The sequence below is a fragment of the Numenius arquata genome, chromosome 1 (assembly GCF_964106895.1).
Source record: "Numenius arquata chromosome 1, bNumArq3.hap1.1, whole genome shotgun sequence".
Classification (NCBI taxonomy): Eukaryota; Metazoa; Chordata; class Aves; order Charadriiformes; family Scolopacidae; genus Numenius; species Numenius arquata.
Window position 1 is genome coordinate 126,808,368 of NC_133576.1, and position 19,870 is coordinate 126,828,237.

Below are 19,870 nucleotides of genomic sequence, written 5' to 3' on the forward strand. Positions count from 1 at the left end.
TGTGAAGAAGGTATTCTTTCTATCAATGACTGTCTACAAATGCTAGTTTTCTTATTCTTCAGAACTTAAGGGTGGTAATGAAAATGAGATCTTAGTTCCACTTTATCACAAAACAGTCAGATAATGTCTTTCTACCTTTTCATAATGCTCTATCAGAATTTCAACGACGATATTCTGAAACTTAATGTTCATCATAGCAGCCACGGTTTCTTCTTGGGCTCTCATCAGAGTTGGTCCAAAGATAACACCAAGGTTGGATACAGTCATTAGATTTTGCTGACTGTGTAATGATACCCTTTAAATGAACACAAACAATATGCAATTAAATAGTTGTGCTAAACTACAATTCCAACAGGCAAAAAACCTGTTAAGACTACTTCTTTAACAAGATCGCAAGTCTGTGCCTCCCCTTTAAAAACGTTTTTTAACCTTTCACTTTTACTACATTCAAAATGCAGTGTAGTACAACTACTGTATTTCCATTAAGGCTCCCATCCTGCAATAACTTAATGGATAATGAGCATGTCTTCCTAGAGTAAGTATTTAAGTTCCTGACATAATTGACAGGGAGAAGCAGCTACCTTTGAAGGTCTCCACAGAGAGATCTAGACCATCTAAAGTTTAAGAGTCTAAGAGCAGGTAACCATCTCTCTCCAGTGATTATACAGGACCTTAAATATTTGATATTGGATTGACTGAAAATTCTATGATATAACAGAGGTCAGCCATATATATCTTAGCTTTCATGTAAAGGAAATAAACTTAGTTATTGAAAACACACTGCAATAGGATCTCCTTATTAATGCATGAAAACATGGGATCAGTGGGTTCAGTGAAATTACTGTTTCTGTGGTATAGGTAACACTAGATGAACATAATGACACGTCCTAGCTTTAAAATATATTAACCTTTTACTTCTGTATATTCTGTTACTGCTTACTGTACCTTTTCTGTCATTTTTCTTCTTAATGTGGAATTTAGAAACTTAGTTTTTCCAATAATCTATCAGATAGTAAAATTAAAACCATCAATCAGTAATCCTCAATGCCGCTTTTGTCTCCTTACGAATAAGATTTGCCAAATAAAAACCATATCATCATAAATCCAATAACTGCCAGTGATTCCCCAGTCACAGCTGCCCCATAGCCTCATGTCTAAGAAATATCACGCCGAATAACGATCTGATAATTGCCTTAATGCCTAATTTTACCAAATCTGCTACCAAATAGAATCAGTTATTGAGGCACTTGTTCAGTTTCCTCTTTCTTCTCACTGCTATCTGCTACCATTGTCAAGCTGAGCACTTTTAGCAATTTTCTAAATAATAAAAATAACCCTTGTACCTTTTAAAATTAAGAAACAGTAAAAACTATAAAATACCAGAAGACTAGCAGGTAGGAGCAAACTTTCTCGTTTTCTCTGACAGCCTTCATTAATCAAGTTTATGGAGACATCTGCTACGCTTTCCTTCCAATAATACTCTCAGATAGCTCGATTTGTTCTTAAAATGTTATACATAGATAAGCAAAATGATCTATCTGCTGTCAGAGTTTGGTAGCAAATAACACAAAAACTGTCCCCTTACAAAGATTAAAAAAGGCAGTCACAAACCATGAGGTATTCCCCAAGGCTACTGGGGTTTTTTGTTAGGATCAGGATCAAACCCATGTCTGGAGTCACACATTACCCTTTCTCTCAGTCTCACTGTTGAGTAGGTGCTAATGATACACAGAATACCAGGGTTATTTCGGTCTAGAAGTGAGATAGACTGTACAATTACTTGTATAACAAATACTCCCCTCATATTTGGAAAAGGAATGTTTCAGTACCCCATTTTCATCGAGAAGCAGGAGAAATAGGGGAAAGGGGCTTAGTATGAGAGACATGATTATAAACTGCAGGAAAATAGATGCCAGTCTTCTTACATGTTTCCTGTGTTGCTTCATAACTTTATGCCAAAAAAACTTTTTCAGATTTTTTCTTCAGACAGACACAATGGCAGAGATCGCTATTTGGAAGCCACATCATGAAAATGACTACTTTGTTAAAGCATGTTTTTAGCCAATTATCTTAATCTAATTTTATCTGTAACAGATCTTATGTTTGGTTTAGGTGACTAAGGGGTGTTTGGGAAGTCCACTAGCACTTTAATGAAAATGTAATTTTTAATTTCTCAGCTCTAGGTTTGTTAGAAAAACCTTTAAAAAAATAACCCTTTGCAACATTACTCTGCTTTGTGCTGCACAGTAACTGTTAAGGTCTTTTATACAAACATTATAGTCTTATAGCATAAGACAGAAAGTAGTGTTTGCCCTGTGTTTGGGTTTCCTTGGTTACAAATTTGGTACCTTGCTTAATAAAAGGAATGGTGAATTCAATAACATTGTAATCAGAAAGGACTTTCTATAAAGCGTTTCAAAGGCTCAATTTCTTGCAAAAGAGAAAAAAACCCAGGCCTGTAAATGGATCATTTTGATAACCAATTTCCCCAGAACTAGTCCTACGGTTGCTGGGCTACTGAATACAGGCCAAGGTAATCATGCATTTCAGGTACTGTAAGACATTCATTAAGGTGCAGTTGCTTTCTCCTCAAAATCTCTTTCTTTGATGTAACACCAGTAAATTTTTGATGCTGCCAGACTGCAGACTCCTGGCTATCTACCTTAGAAAAGCATGCTGTTATTAAATCGTACCAAAGAATGATTCGTTCTGTAAAGTAGACAGGTAATTTGACTAGGAAGGTTTAAAAACAAAAAAAAAACAACAACAAAAAAAAGAGTTACCTATCGAAAAAACCCACCGAACTTCCCGTGTTTGGCTAGCTGTTGACTGAGTATGTCCTTATACAGTACCACCTCTCTGCATGGTGCTTTTCAGGATTTGCTGGTTTTGTTTGTTTGTTTATTTTTAGTGTGATCTACATTCCACAACATCTACATCACATTTAATTTTGCATAGTAACACAAAAGTCAAGGTAGGCAGAGACATAAAGACCTTAAGACCAAAACAAACAAACAAAAAATTATCCTTATTTTATAACCCATAGTTAAAGGTATAGATGGTATTTTCACCTAGACACAAAAGCATACATAAAGGAACTAAACAGCTAAAAGAAATATAGGGAAAGGATGCACATTTTGAAATTGGATTTTAAATGAAAGAATGCAGAAACAGGAGGTTGGGGTTTTTTTCATATTTTTCCATTTACATAAAATTAGGCACTTAATTTGCCATTTGTTACTTGAAAAATCTCCACACAGTGGTGGGGAAAAGATGAGGAAGGAAAATAACCAATACACTCAAGAGACTAATTTTGAATTCAGTCTCATTAGAATTGCTAGAACAAACAACAGCTGGCAAATCATATGAGAAATTTGAAGGGGTGAATTGAATGTTGTAAAGAAAAGAACTGAAAGTTTTCAGTATAAAACCATAAAAGTTAAATTTATCAGAAATGAGAATTGGATCAAAGATGTCATAGGCAAGAGTTAAAGAGAACAATTAAAGAAGGGAATAGTGCAGGCATGCTTTTCTTTGGAAATGCACCTGAGGTTATATTGAGAATAAGAGGCCAGGAAAAGAGGTCAAGAAAGAAATGCTTGCCAGTAACTAATTCTGCCTAGAAATATGTCAGTTCCTAGGTACATATATTTCTAATTCTGGGGCTTGCAGACAAGTAACTTTTACAAAATCATTAATCTCTTATATTTTAATTTTCTAGATGTTTAGAAAGAGGTAGATAATATATTTTTTAGCTAATCAAACAACTCTCTGAGTAAGGAAACTTATGAAACTTGCTTTCAGCTGGTTCTCTGGTTTACCCCATGTCTAACATGATGCAAGGTCTGCCTAATCAGTTTTTGCAATGGAAGCATTAGCAGCAGCTCCCTATCACATTACGGAGCTAATGATATAAAGGGCTAAAAATAATTTAGTACAGCTAAATAATTTCCTACCAAAGAAATTTTCAAATTTCTCATGTCTATAAGAGGAAGTAAAACTCTATTAGGCTCCAGCGTACACCAGCTTACTGCAGGCAGTGGCTCGAGCTGTGATCAAAAAAGCAAAATAGCTGGGACATAATGAACAAAATGAAAACAATATGGACTCCTCTTTCATGTCTTCTAAATATCTCAGTCACGTAGGCCTTATCTGAAAAACTGCTGTTTCATATTTACATTCCTAGATCATTGATAAATATACTAAAAAGCATACAGCATCCTAAATCAGAAAGAGTAATACATGTTTAAAAGTATTCAGCAAATACCAGTGAAAACCCACTAAAGATTTAGTAAAACTCAGATTAATGATGTTTGGTGGATAAACAGGATAAATTATAATGTAATAATGGTAATAATGGTATGTAATCATAGCTAGTGATATAGAGAGACACAATAGAATAAAAACTTGTCTTTTTGTCTCTCGTGCTAAGTGTAATTCAGTGAAGACAAAAGGTCATCAGTTCAAAGAAATGCAAAAACTTTCCTATCTGACATTTAATTAATACTCAGAGAAGCTGATGAGACAAGGGAGATTCAAATGTGGGTTTGGACATTTATATAGATATCAAAAATGTAAATAATACTACTACAAATTAGTGTTTTCAAACGATATTACACTTCAGAGCTGTTAGAGAGAAAAATAAGATCAAACATGAAGGACAAGTATTATCACATTAGTCTACTTTCCATTTCTGAAACAGTGTGGGACCTTGAGTAAGATTCAAAACAGGTTTTTCTATCAACCTTAGCATAGTTTTAGATGTTTCTTAAATTTAATTAGTGCCAATCCTGCAGTAAGTAGGAATGTGAATGAAAACATTAAGTGGGTTTATTTTATAAACATAGTTTGTCATCCTGGTGATTCTTTATGGTGTTATTTTTTTATTTTGTTTCTATAGTGAGTATTTCTATAGTGAGTATCCTTCAGCTACGTTGAGAACAGCATTTTAGAAACTAAATGCAATTTCAAACGGCATTGCTTCAACACAGAGAGTGGAATAAGCAACACTGACAAATTTAAAGCAGAAATAATCACATCTTAAATAATACCAAAGAGAAAAATAAAAAATAATTACTTGACCAAGTGCTTGATAAGGATGTCCAGCATCTCTCTGTTCTTCTCTGGTAACTTATGCACAAGCGCGTGCACTGCCTCAACTCTGTAATTCTGATCATCTGACTCTATTAAACAGAAAACAAATATTGTTGATAAATTAGAACACGTGCTAAAATGTGACTACAAATGGCAATAATGCCTGTACGCTAATACACAAATGCGTTACAAGGGGCCAAACACAATTAGCCTTGAAAATGGTGAAGACAATTTGATTATGCTTATTAGAACATTCGGAAATCTGTATTTCAAGTAACTTGCCAAAAGCAGTTACCACTGACTCTGCAACCAATGAAATTTGTGGCAATTTTGACCCCATGTGCCACTTCAGTGAAATCCAAGATTTTACCTCTTGATATTCAAAGTATTTAAATTCTTGAATGCCTTTTATTCTTACCACGGCAAGAGGAAATAGGGAAATAACTTCAAATTCTAAACTGAAGTTGTTTGAAAAACAAGCTTGCTATCTCTGTATCTAATTAGTATAAAAAAAATTATCAGCCCATGTAAAACAAACATATAAATCAAGCTTCAAAATTTCGTGCAGAAGGCATGAAATGGAAGGACACAGAACCTCTAAAAAGATCAGAACCACTGAACAGCTTCATCGAGTGTCACTTCTCTGTTTTGAGGGCTTTCCTGTGGCACTGTGCTGTACAGTGACATGGAAGAACTCGGATCCATGGCTGGATCACTGAGTAATAGACCAAGGAGAAAAATAACTATAGTAACTGAGGAGATCAAGGGTTAGAAACAATATTACTTTCATGAAAGTGTATTTATTACTTTACTTACTAACAGCAACAATGAAATCTTTGTGCAGCTTGAAAGTCATCAGTGGTTCTGAAAGACACCTGGTTGTAAAAAAAAAATTAAAAATAAATTTAAAAAACAAACGCATTACTCAAAGTCTTTTTAAGTTTTATGGGTGTGATTATGTGAGCTCTCAAGATCTGCATAATGTATACTGTATGTTGTAGGAAAACCAATTCAGCAATGACTGATTGCAAGTAGTATACAACTCAATGGTACAGAGTCTGAAAATCTCTTTAAGTTGAATCTGGTGTCTCCATGTAAGTTAATAAGGGAAAAGCCACTGGCACTGACTGTTTTCTGGCTTCCATACTGTAGAACAGGAATAAATACAGCTGCAGAACATGACACAGTGGGGTGCAGAAGCAATTTTTGCACAAGAAAGCCAAAAACATTATAAAATTTGGGACTGAAATTCTGATCTGAGAGATCCTAGCAAAGTCATCCTCTGAAAGTCAGACTGTGAATTGCCTTATAGACACAAACACACAGCTACTGCTAGCTCATGTTATTATTTCACAAATACAGTATCTACAATGATTTGTGCCTCTGAAGATGTACCACAGATTTCTTCAAACAAAGCCAGTCTTTTCAATAAAGTCTACATGAGCATTCCACTACAAATCCTAGGCATATTTTCCAGAGTGAATAGGGATTTCTGATGCTGCCCTTTGTTAGGTGACTGGTTTAGGAAATCTAGATTTTTAGAAGACACAGAACATCCACGACCTGGACTTGTTGCTTTTTATTATGTTTCTTTTGAATGTTATATATTGAGACCCCCCCCAAAAAAAAAGTTATCTTAGAAGTATCACGATTCTTGAAAGTTGTCTCCTATTAGCAGAAATGTTAAGAGCAAATGATAGTGTGTGAGGGATATTGTGTTTGTGAAGATACCAACAGCATAGGATAAAAACCTATGCTTTTGCAGAGATTTTTATTCTGCTCCAACAATGATGCCATGAAACCTTGTGGTACACAGATTAAGTGATTCAGAAAAGAAAGACTGAGTACAACATGCTTTGTGGCAAACGTGAATTTTTTTAAATAAAAACATGCAATTAATTAAATTCTGCCACACTGAGGGCTATATAAGGCATGACTATCTTAATAAGGCAGAAAGTGCATGACAAATTTTTGATTTATTATTGCACATAATCACAGGGGTATTAGACAAGATAATAATATACTCAATTATTACCATGCTAATGGATATAAGAAATGTAATACGATATTAATAAACAACAGATTAGGGGCAGAAAAGGAATACTGAGATTTGTGTGGCGTCATACTTACCTGAGGTAGTTTTTTAGTCCACTTGTTATTGTTTTATTGTCCCAAAGTTCCATATCAATATCCATATCAGGAGGAGATTTAGGGGCTGGTAGAAATTTGAATTATGATTGTGTTATAGTTTGACTAATACACTAACTAGAAAAGCAGCAAAACAGAAGCTAAGAGATTAGTCATTTAGCTCATGTGATTACTTATTAGCCAGATTAACTACCAATCTGATCAATTTGAATCTTTTAATCTCCACCAAAGTATTAATAAAAATGAATAAGGCACTCATATTTATTACCTGTAAACATTAACTATATACACTATATTGAAGTGTAAAGTAAGCCCAACTCAACAGAGAATTACTAATGTATTTGGCTTAGACATTCAAACACAGGCATCAGAGAGCCAAATTAGCAAGAAAAGTGAAAGGCTAGAACAACTGTCTATTAAATTGAGTTATGCCGTGTTACAGAACTAAGCTTTGGAACGCTCCTGAAATACACCAAATAGATACCAATAAATAGAACTTTAACGGTAAAAGAAGAAATACATTTTATCAGTAATTTGCCCATATATATCAATGATTACATGCAGAAATTGAATAATAATGCATATAAGAAATGTAAGTTAGATGGATCACTTATTTTAAGACTGCAAATTCAATTTAGTGGCAGTAAGTGCACATACACAATTGTAAATATTATAACACACTTTTCTGAGCACAGCATTTAAGGTAAAGGGGACCACAGCACACTCACTGCACACTGACAAAGGTTCGCTTCAGGTACTTACAAAATATGGTATTCATCAGCTTTTGCACCTTGGAGTTTACACCACCTATTCTGTACAGCCCCAGGATTGTAATACCTACATTGGGAAAACAAGCACAATGAAAATAATGAAAATATGATTATTTCAATATTCACTGGTGCATCCTTGGTGTATATTTTCAAAACATCTGAATGTATTTATGGAAAATTGTACAATTACATTCTCGAGTACTGCTTTACCCTACTGAATTCTCTTCTGGGATATTAACAAGTGCATTCCACTGAATCCACACCATACTATACACTAATCATAATTTTACATTAACAGAATCCTTTTGCATAGAAATCACCCATATTAGTAAACAACAAGGAGATGGATGCAAAAAGTGAAAAATAAGACCCAAAAGCAATCTTAAAACATATTACACGTCAACAAGTTTATCCTACCTAGACTTCAGTGGAATTATTATGTCTGTATTTGCTTAGACCATCATCCTTTCCAATTAAGATTTGATTGACACTTATAGGAGAAATGATTACACCCATAATAAACACATATCCTCTGTACTGTTGCAACACTGACATTGAGAATATTTATGTTATGCATGGATCCCCACGCAAAATAGAGACAGTCAAGTCCCAATTTATCCCTAAGTTTCAACTGTTGGGGTTTTTTTTTCAATAGCACAGATACTAATAACAAATAATCTTTAAAGTATTTGAAAACATTTCAAAGTCTGATCTCACTTAGATAACCTAGGTTTTTTGTTTTAAAACATATTTTTTTCCTCCAGAAGAAAAGCTCTGAGTCAGCAGTGATTCAAAAGCTACATAACATTGTTACCTGAGAAACTGAATTCATGTTGGGCTCAGCGTGGCACAGAGAGACCACACGGCTTTTACACTAGAAGAGAGTTGCGCACCGACAGTTCAGTGCATGGACAGGAAAAAGTTATTTCTTTTTATGGAAGACAATACAGCCAGATGTCTTCATGTGGAAGGGGATAATTAAAAACTGGCTGTGACTTGCAAGATACCACCTCATTGGTAGAGTGATTATTATTTTCTTTTTGTACGTTGCCACTAAAAAAAAATGAGTCTCTAAACATTTTTAAAAACTGATAAACCATATGCAAAATGCATGAATAAAGTGTCAGGAGTTATGCTCTGCAAAAAAGATGTTCCAGTAGAGAGTATTCATGCCACTTTTTTGGTCTTCAGGCTTCACGCCAGAAACCAAAGTTGGCAGCTGAGGCTCCCTACAGTTTTACCATGAGAAAGCACAATTTTGTGCACACTAATTAAAGGCTAAAGATGTGTGCAACTGCGTATTAAATTGCCTAAACAACATGAAATTACAGAATATGTTTAAAAACCAACTTAAATGATACGTTCAGAATTTTTGTTGGAACTTGTGGCAAGAGTTTTAAGTGTAAAGCAAACAAAAAAATGTGAAAAGTACAAATCAAATGATGGATACTCTCCAAAGCATGGCTGTAAAACAAGTACAATTAATCAAAGTAATATTTGAGAAAAAATACTCATAATAATCTAATACATAATTTGTGATTTAATACACACCTCTTGTTTCTACAGCATGAATACATTTCCTCACAAAGTTGAAACCTGCTTCATTTAAAAACACTATAAAAAGAAGAACAAAAGGTAATTCTTTTCTAAATTATCAATACACAAAATCTCTGTGTTTAGCTACATTCACACGTTAGTCAAGGATTGATACACATCTGTCCATCAGATTATGATACTTATTCTGTAATAGTATTTTTGTAGATACATCCTTAGCACTCAAAATCCAACTTTGTAATCATTAGTGTATCATTAGGAACAGAATATTCTACTCTCTCTCAGAAATCAGTAGCCCCTCTACAGATACAGATGAAAGCTTGTTGCTTTAAAAGTAGATACCTGTACTCCCTTCCCTCTGCTGAAGAAAATGCTTTTAAGAGTTCAAAACCTACATCGTGAAAATAATATATTCACTGGTTTTAATAAAACAACATTCTTTGTTTCTTGCACATGCACATAACTGCTCATAAAATGGTAACATAGGAAAACAATCTTTATTATTGACTTTAATTAGTGAGATTATTTCAAATTAAGGTACTTTCATTAATTTTTGTATTTCAATGCTCATTGCATTAACTAGCTAAATAAAGAAGATCTTAAAGCAGTGTATGATTGTGATTGTCACCATTAAAATAAACACCATCATAGAAAAAATAGGGGTAGTGATTTACATTTTATATTTCCAGAGTCTCAAATATACCTCCTATGAAGATGTATGTCCATAACTGACACATTTCTCTCTCTCTCTCTGAGACACATACACCCATGCATATATTTAAATTATTTTTAGATATTTGTGTTAATATAATATTATGTTAATAACATATGTTGATATAATGTTAATATAATTATACATATAAATCTCATAGTATCTTTGAATATAATCATTTTGTTACTCAGTGTACATGTAATAGGTGCATATACACCTAAAACCAAAAAGATGTGATTCATATAGGTGTATTATTTCAAAACACTGTCATGTATTTACATTTAGGTACACAGACTACTGATAGAAACTTTGTATAGATTTGTTAAATATACCGTAGCTTTAAAGCCAATCAAATTTTCTTCCAATTTATGTTTGATACTAATACAAAAGTTGAAGGCTTTCTCACAGTTTACATAATTTAGGATGTGCTTTTGTGTAACCCAGCCATGCAATCCAACAAACAGCTATTTCATAGCAACAGAAAGAAAATGTAAAACCATTCATCTCTCTCACACACACGCATATCTAGAAACCAGGACATTAGAGAAATCTAGCAATATTTGGTAACTCTACATAGAGAGCTTACTTTCTTCCTTCTTGCTAATAATGGCTGGCAGTGTGTAGATCTGTAAAAAAAAAAAAAAAAAAAAAAAGTGCAACATGTCAATATTTGTGCTGTTTGTGCTTTGGATTCTTTATTGCCAGGTTTGTTGGTAGCTGTTAATCTGGCTGCAGCACACTGTGTATTAGCTTGCTGCTGGGGGAAAGCCAACCTTGTCTTTCACCTTTCTCCTGACATCTACCCCCACAGAACTCACCCAGGCGAAAGCCCTGGGATCTGAGCAGGTGGAGAGTGCAAGAACCCGCTGTGTTGGTTGTGTTTGCACTTTTACACAGCTGATCTTCCGGGAGAAAAGGCAGAGGGCCAGTGGGATATGTCACAGAAACATATCAGACCGGCCTTGAGAGTCTACATTGACTAGTGATTTAATAGCGTTAAATTTATAGGTACCTAAAATGTGTTAGAAGTTAGATTTGCAGACTCCAAATGGGTTAGATGTCACTGCAACTACTAATCTGTATTGTTTCAATCAAGTTAGAGGCTTGTAAAAACAGTCACCTATCTCATAAAACTGATCAACTATTTTTTCCCCTTGGATACGGGTCTGGCATCACTCTCATTTAGTGACTATTTTAAGAGCAGATTAATAGTGGGAAGAAATATCAGACAAGCCTGTCTCTTAGTAGCTTTCAACGCACTTTTATGTTCTCTGCAGTGCCTTTCAAGATGGTGCTGTTTGCCCCACGATGCTGCCCAAAAGATGGTTTGTATCTACCAGTGCAGAAATTACTACTTCACATATGTTATCTGAACCGTGAATCCTATTAGAAAATATGCTATCATATTACTCAAACATTAAATATCCTGATGTGAAATAATAATATACGAATAAAGGCTTAAATTCACTAATAGTTCTGCTTTTCTACTTTGTATCTATCCTCACTGTGCATTTGCGATAACGTCTCACAAAGAACAGAGCTGTACTTGCCTGTACTGTAACAGAGTAAATGAAATGCAAACTAGCTTCTTTCTTTAATACGTGTGCCACAAAGCCGTAAAAAGAAAAAAAAATATGAAAAAATATCCTTACTGGTTCTTTTCCATCCATAGCTTCGAGCCAAAGTTTTCGGTTGGACTCTGAAAAAGCTTGCAGTGTGATGATTCCAGGTCTGTCAAAAACATACACATACACTGAAGTTACTCATTTCTTTTTCTCAAACAGTTTCCAAAGTCAGAATCCAAATGCATATTCACATGAAGTGAACACATAAAAGACAGAGAGAAATAAAAGAAAGTTGATTGCTTCTGAAATAATACAATAACTTTGAGCTAGATTTAAAAACAGGTCTGTTTTTTTAAAGTTCAGTACTGCAACAGGTAATTTTAGATGCCTAGTCCTAAATGCTACAACCTTCCAGTAGGAGATTCAACACAACTCATTGTTTTTCAGTGGCAAGGTGCTTAGGGTGGAAAACTTCAGGGCAAAGTACATCAGCTCAATGTTTTAAAAGTCAAATATCTAACACTATAATCCCCGAATATTAGTGTTCTCAGAAAAAAAAAAAAAAAAAAAAAAAAAAGAAAAAAAGCAGCCCAAATCAACTCCAATATATTTTGAACTATCTTCTTCGCTAGTTACTGAAATAGTTGGTAATTTCTCAGAAATTAAAATTACAGTCAAGGTGAAACACACTTTTTGATGTTACCTTTTTATATAGCTTCAACACAAATAAGATGGTGTAACCTCTAGAACAGTTTTTACAAGGAGTCTGAGCTGAATGTAGGTATGAAAAACACCTAAGTAAATTTTAAATTAATTATGTCAATTAGAAGGGCTCAAGGTGTGTGCTCTCCATTAGTTGTTCACAAAGGTTTATTTCAGTTAACATTGTTCTTTCATGAAATGAGATGTGCACTTCAGTCTGCACAGTTTTCCAGTTTTAATAAAATAATATTTCAAATAATGTTTCACACAAAGTTGCATATAATAATGTAAGGAGAGAATTAGCTCTGTGGGATAAAGTGTTTGGAGACAGAAGTTACCCATAAAATCTTGCAACAGAATGTTGAAGAATGGTGTAGCTGCACATTTTTAAAAAGAGGTCTTTCATGATGAAAAGTCATACCCTTGTGTTACTAAAGAAACTTATCTTTTACTCACGTCAATTACTTTTAAAGTTTTCCTGTATTTTGCAGGTGATGTCCAACCTTATAGCCCGAGTAAACAATATTAAGTCTTGAATTTAAAATTAGTTCAAATGTAATCATTATCACACACTTTTTGAATCCTCAGTATTCCAGTACTGTGTTTATATTTATATGAACTTGCTCACATTCTTAGCCATTACCGAAATCAGTAATGGCCACTGCATCTTCTTTTTCTTTGGGGAAGCCCAAGTTTTACCAACATGCCATTCAGAAGAGACTAATGTTGCCCTTGTAGATGACCTCCCACCAAATATTTCTAGGTAGGTATTTTGTTGTCTATTTATATCTTCTGCTGACTTTCACAAAAATTCACTACTTCCCTGCTGAATACCAAATCAATTGGAAAAGGGAAGGTTCTATCAGCCTGTGAAAGTTAGATCGCTACAATAATGACCAAGTAACTTTGTATTCTACTCCCCTTTCAATCTTCTAAGTTTCCAGAATGCCTTTAACTTACAGGCCATGCACATTTGTAATCAATCGAAAGTCCAAAAGGAATAAATAACACATTAAAAATGCCTACAGCTATCTTTTTGACAAGAACTTGAAGAGCTGCAGATGGAGCTAATTGTTCTGTGCAGTTTTGTTGAACTGTGGACATTCTAGTAGAGTAAGGGAGAGAGAAGGGCCAACCCTCACTTGTGAATACGTTACAATGGTACTGACACAGATGTGTCTAATAAATGCAATTCTACTTAGAAAGAAACAACCACCAATTTCAAACTCAACCTGTCAATTCAAGCTTAGGAGCTTTCAAGAGACCAATTAGTCTCAACATTTGTTCATATCAAGTTTCTGTTTCTTAAACCTGAACTCAAAAGTCTATTTTAGAAAAATAATATATTATACTTGAAAGTACCAAAGTAGCCTCAAAATTAGCATGCAAATACAGCAGTTATGAATGGAATTTAAAATGACAGTAACAGTCATAAAATATTTCTTAAGAGAACAGCTGCAAAAGTCAGTCAATTTATCATATTTTAAGCAAAAATTTAATTCAATATTTTTCTTTGTTCCCAAGCTTGAAAAAAATACTTTTACGAAGTACTGTGTACATACACTTCAAATACAGAAAAGCTGTTTTCATCTATCATAAAATTATAATATCCAGGAATAAGTGGGGAAAAATAGGTAGAAGTAATTTTTAAAAAAGAAAAATTATGTTCTATCATACATTTCTGAAAGAAATAGAGATTGGTACAGAATATGCTTATTAATAATTATTTATAAATATATTTATGATCTGTTCCTAAAAGAGGGTAGTCAGTTGTGCTACAGGTTCAGTGAGAATTCATCTTGTATCTGCATGCAAACATAATGTAGTTAAGATAACACATATGCAATGTAGTCAATTTTGTTAGAAAAAAATGTTGAAACACATAAGTACTAAGTCTTGAAAGCCTTTGTCTGGATACAAGCATATTGAGAAATACATGTTCCAATTGCAGGAGTAATTATCACATAATGGTTACAAGTGGTTCTATTTTTAGTTATTTTCAATTTGTTAACACAATGAAAAAAATTCAAACCTCTCAAATACTTCAATATCGAAACAGAAACGTTTGTCGATTGAATCTGTCTTTCTCCTGATGCAAGATTTTAGCTTGAATATTTCTGGTGAGCTTGCGACAAGGCCGTTCTATAAAATAAAACAAAACAAAATTAGCACAGGCAGTGTGCTGATATACTTTGGCTTGACATCTGGCATTTAACTGTATGAAGAACATGTCTTCAGATAGGGACTAAAATTATTCAGGAACATATACAATAATTTCTCTGTATATAAAGTAAGCCATCTATCTATTTTTATTTTAATCTTTATATTTCAGAAAACTCTTTAAATTCAAAACTTTACAAATATCTGCATATATAACATGATTATATGTTACATGTTAGAATAAATATCATATAATTCTACCGACTCTCACATGTAGATAAAAAGATTTCTAGAGAATAAAGCTGACTAACTTCTAGTTCTGGCCACCATCACTGTGAGGCCTTTCTTTATAATGTTGGAGAAAGGAACATTCTGAGGAATGGGAGAAGGCAAATGTCACTCCTGTCTTCAAAAAGAGCAAGGAGAAGTATATAGAATCATAGAATTATTTAGGTTGGAAAAGACATTTAAGATCATTGAGTCCAACCATCGATGTAACACCGCCAAGTCCATCGCTGAACCACGTCCCCAAGTGCCACATCTACACGTCTTTTGAATACCTCCAGGGATGGTGAATCAACCACTTCCCTGGGCAGCCTGTTCCAATGCTTGACAACCCTTTAGGTGAAGAAATCTTTCCTAATATCCAACCCAAACCTCCCCTGGTGCAACTTGAGGCCATTTTCTCTCATCCTACAGGCCAATCTGCATCACCTTGATCCCTTGGAAGATGACGAAGTGAATAATCCTGGAAAGCACTTCCAAACATATTAAGAACAGAAAGATGACTGGAAGTAGTCTATTTAATGAAGGGGAAATCATGCAGGATCAACTTGATAGAGCTCTACAATGTGATGGATGGCTCAGTGGATGATGGAAGAACAAAGGATACTGTTTATCTCAACTTTAGCCAGGCTTTCAACACTACATCTTACTACAATACGATGCTTCCTATTACATCCTCATAGACAAACTGGTGAAGTACCAGCTAGATAAATAGATGGTGAAGTGGACTGAAAACTGGCTGAACTGCTGAGCTCACAGCAGAAGTCCAGCTGTAGCCAGTCACTGGTGGTATGCCCCAGTGGTCAATACTGGGGTCAGCATTTTTTAGCACAAATAGAAATAACCCCAGGCAATAGGACAGACTGGGGCTGACAGGCTGGAAAGCAGCTTGGCAGAAAAGGATGTTGTCCTGGTGGGCAACAAGTTGACCATGAGCCAGCAATGTATCTTTGCAGCAAAGGCGGCCAACAGCCTCCTGGGTTCAATCAGGCAGAACATTGCCAGCAGGTCAAGGGAGGTGATCCTCACCCTCTGTTCGCACTGGTGAGACACATCTGGAGTGCTGTGTCCAGTGCTGGGTTCCCCAGCATGTGAGAGACAGTGATGTGCTAGAGCAAGGCCAGCTAAGGGTGATTAAGGACTTGGAGCATTTGTCATATAAGGAGAGGCTGAGAGAGCTGGGACTGTTCAGCCTGGAGAAGGGGGATCATATCAGTGATTTATCCATAAATACCTGATGAGAAGAAATAAAGAAGACTAAGTCAAATTCCTCTCAATGGTGCCAGTGAAAGGGCAAGAGGTAATAGGCACAAACTGAAATACAGGTTAATTCCATTTGAACTTAAAAAAAAGCTTTTTTATGGGGGTCAAACACTGAAACAGGTTGTCCGCAGAGGTTGCGGGGTCTCTATCCTTGGAGGTATCTAAAACCCAACTGGACACAGACTTCGCTAACCTGCTCTGGTCTACCCTGCATTGAGATTAAACTAGCTGATCTCCAGAGATTCCTTCCAAACTTCAGCCATTCTATGATTCTGTGCAAATGGGATTGATTACCCATGCATTTGGAACAACCACATGACAGAATTTATTTAATATGTGATTTATATATGTTTTAAAAGCAATATTTGTATCATTTATCTATGCATTGCTTCATTTATGAAAACAGTCTTACACTTGGTTCACTACATTTTTTTCTTTTAACAGTTCCTGAATGCTTAATATAAAAGATGGAATATACAGTTCAGGTACGTGTTTATGTATGTTTAACTCACCACTTTTCCACCAGATTTTGTTTCAGCTATACTCATAGTAAATGTTTTTGTTCCTTTATCATAAGTGCAGTAATGTTTTACCCATGTAAATCCAAGAGGTCCTAGATTAAAGAGAGATAGTATTAAAAATTATTATTTTGGCATTTTATCACTATTTTTACCGGAGTTAGATAGAAAAATGAAACAACAGCATCCACATATAGCCTACAAAATCAAAACCTCCCCATTAACTTTTAAATTTGAACATGTTGTTCAGGTATAATTTTCAAATATTGCAGCTTGATAAGGTTGCCCATCAAAGTTCCAGCAGAGCAATTTTCTTTGACAACTAGATGGGCAACAGCATTTTGCTAGGGTAAATGGGCAGGAGACAGGCCAGATCCTGAGGATTTTTCTGCCTAAGAAATACAGTTGAAGATTGAATCAACCAGGTGAAGCACAAGGATTCCATATTACATCCTTTCTCTGAGGGAAACCTTGAAGTCTGGTACTAGATCCAGAAAATTGGATGAAGTCACATAGCCAGAGTGCATTTCCCTTTACTTTCAGAATTCTTGTCAAAGGTAACAAATGTTTTTGGTAGTATCATAGGAAGGCTGTTCTTCTATCTGTTACCTTAAGGGAATGGGTAAAATGGCATTGGCTCAGAAATGGATTTAATCTTACGTAGTTGAACATTGACTGAAATGGGTGATTTCATTACATGAAAGGAAAGGAAGGAAAAGAACAATGCACTCTGAAACAATAGTGGTTTAGAGACAGGATAAAATGCTGGGTGGCAGAGGTCGCGCCTTCAGCAAGAAACGTTGGCCTTTTATGCCTTGGAAGGGGTCCTGTTGGGCAGCTGTAACAGAGGAACAAAACTGACCATGCCCACAAACTGACAACTGCACACACTCACAATACCAAAGTATAGCGTACTTAGGGATTCACTAGTATTCGACTGAGATAGCCATACATGAAATGTACAGCGACCCCCAAGTAAGTGGGTGTAAGCCTTATCCTGGAGACGTCACACCACACCATACTACTTCTTAATTCTACTGCAAAGTACAGGATCTCTTATGCAGAAGATGTTTTCACTCCTGGATTACCCAGAGCTTTGCTCAGGAATTGCTGTGAACCTGTAGTGAATCTAAACACAAAACCCTCTTGAGCTTAAGCTCATTGGTACTTTAAACTTTGTCCGCTAACCTAACTTAGATACAGGTATTTATAATGTAAGTAAATCCTCCCAATGTTTCTGTAATTCTCTTCACATCCTAGAAGTACAGCTAAAATCTGCCACAACTTCCTGGGAAAAAAAGATGTTTACTGTAGCACAGAGAACAAGACAAGATACATCTGGAGGGGTGGTGCACTGCAGAGGGATAGGATAATTCAGGTTTTTGCAGTGTGACTGCTCCCCCTTGGGCCAGAACATAATGGCTATAGCTGCATCAGTTAATAAGCAGTGCTGGCAGCATTCACGGTCACTAGGTAACACACAGTCAATAGGTAACTTGGACGAAGCCTCTTGATTTTTAAGAACAGAAAATTTTGTATAGAGGGTGGGATATTCTGTGTGAGTTTGTCTCAGTGGCAGCGTACAGCCCTGTTTATTTTACTAGCATTGACACAGCTTCTGGCTGCAGAGACCAAACAACGGCTGTGTGAAGAGGTACCAAGAAGGAAAAGCATTTCGTTCTTCTTGGACAGCATTATGCTTCAGAACCTGGCATTCCAACATGGCCCCTCTCTGCAGAGCCATCACAAATGTAGGTGTCAAAGCGAAATACATACATATATATACACACACATATAGCAGTATTTTAACTACAGTGTAAATTCAGAAGAGCAAAGGACTAGATGATACTTTTAACCCACATGTGATTTTCCAATTCATTTCAATGGGAGTTACTCATGGGAAAAATATGATACTGATTTTTTCAAAGTACAGTATATCTGGACCTTTTAATTCTTTTTAAAATTAAAGAGCTCCGAGTTTTTTAAAAGAAGTGTTTTAAGGGTTTTGTGTTTGTTCTTTTTTTTTAAACTGTAAACAGTTAAATATAAATGGAAAGTGTTAAAACCAAACCTTATAGTTTTGCTATAAATATGATAGCTTTGCCTTCTAAATGTAGCATTCCACAAAGGTAGTAGATACATGAGTGATTGCATCAGTTGTGTAAGTTGGATGTCTGGCAAACCAGAAATGTAGATGTGGAAATTTATACAGGCTGTTATGCTGACTTGGAGAAAATTCTCCCATTGCCTGCATTTTGCAGGAAAGTAATGCTATAAATTGAAAAGTCAACTGGTTACCTACCCTCAGAAGTTAGCTGTTCTGTTTCTGTATTTTAACTTATTTTCACTTGTCAAACCAAAAGCTATAATAATTCTAAATCAATTTTTCCTCTGATGGTATTTCATTAGATCTTTTAGCATATATAAGAAGGATGAGTGCTCTCAAAGCGGTTTTAGATGTGTTTAGAAGTTACCTGTTCTTCAATAAAAAATTGTAGCCTGACACCTGCATTGTAATCTGTTACTCACGACTGTACATCTGAATGAAAACAACTTAAGGCCTACTGCCATTTTTTTTTCAAAAAAACATATTTACCGCCACACATATCAGTAATAAATATATACAGAATTTACTCCCAAGAACAGCAAACATTTAACCCAGTTGCCCATAACTTGACAAGAGCCTATGGGATGATGACTGTAAGAAATTAAATGTGCATGACAAGGAAACATACAACTAGTAATCACTGACACAGATTACAGACCTTGTTACTCATACTCCAGAATAAACTAATGAACAAATTTCTTTTCAGTAAGAAGATGTCAAGTTGGCCTCTCACTATTTAATGAAGCACAGCATGTGCCCAGTGCTTCACTCCTTTTCTCCCTCCTGCATTAGCAGGGCTCAGTGTAATTTCCACTTAACACAGGTTTCTTTTATCATTATTACACAATAAAAACATAGAGGGTCTTCTTAAAACTTTCAGTGCTACTGAGGGTAAAAGTGGGTGAGGTTAACTATGATAAGCATTGAGGTTTCTTTCTTTTAGCTCACATATGGAATAAAGATTAATTTCATTATGTTGTTTAGAAAATCAG

The 19,870-nt window shown here is 35.2% G+C and overlaps 1 protein-coding gene across 1 annotated transcript in view; it reads right to left on the minus strand.

Moving 5' to 3' along the window:
- ARHGAP42 (Rho GTPase activating protein 42) overlaps window positions 1–19,870 on the minus strand; it is a 157,344-nt gene that overhangs the window by 14,558 nt on the left and 122,916 nt on the right. Inside the window, exons 9-18 of the mRNA XM_074144890.1 lie at window positions 16,766–16,866; window positions 14,578–14,687; window positions 11,931–12,009; window positions 10,865–10,904; window positions 9,564–9,626; window positions 8,005–8,079; window positions 7,225–7,309; window positions 5,911–5,969; window positions 5,078–5,183; window positions 136–295 (exon numbers count right to left, since the gene is read on the minus strand). Of these exons, the coding sequence (XP_074000991.1) occupies window positions 136–295; window positions 5,078–5,183; window positions 5,911–5,969; window positions 7,225–7,309; window positions 8,005–8,079; window positions 9,564–9,626; window positions 10,865–10,904; window positions 11,931–12,009; window positions 14,578–14,687; window positions 16,766–16,866 (878 nt within the window). The remainder of the gene's footprint in view (window positions 1–135; window positions 296–5,077; window positions 5,184–5,910; window positions 5,970–7,224; window positions 7,310–8,004; window positions 8,080–9,563; window positions 9,627–10,864; window positions 10,905–11,930; window positions 12,010–14,577; window positions 14,688–16,765; window positions 16,867–19,870) is intronic.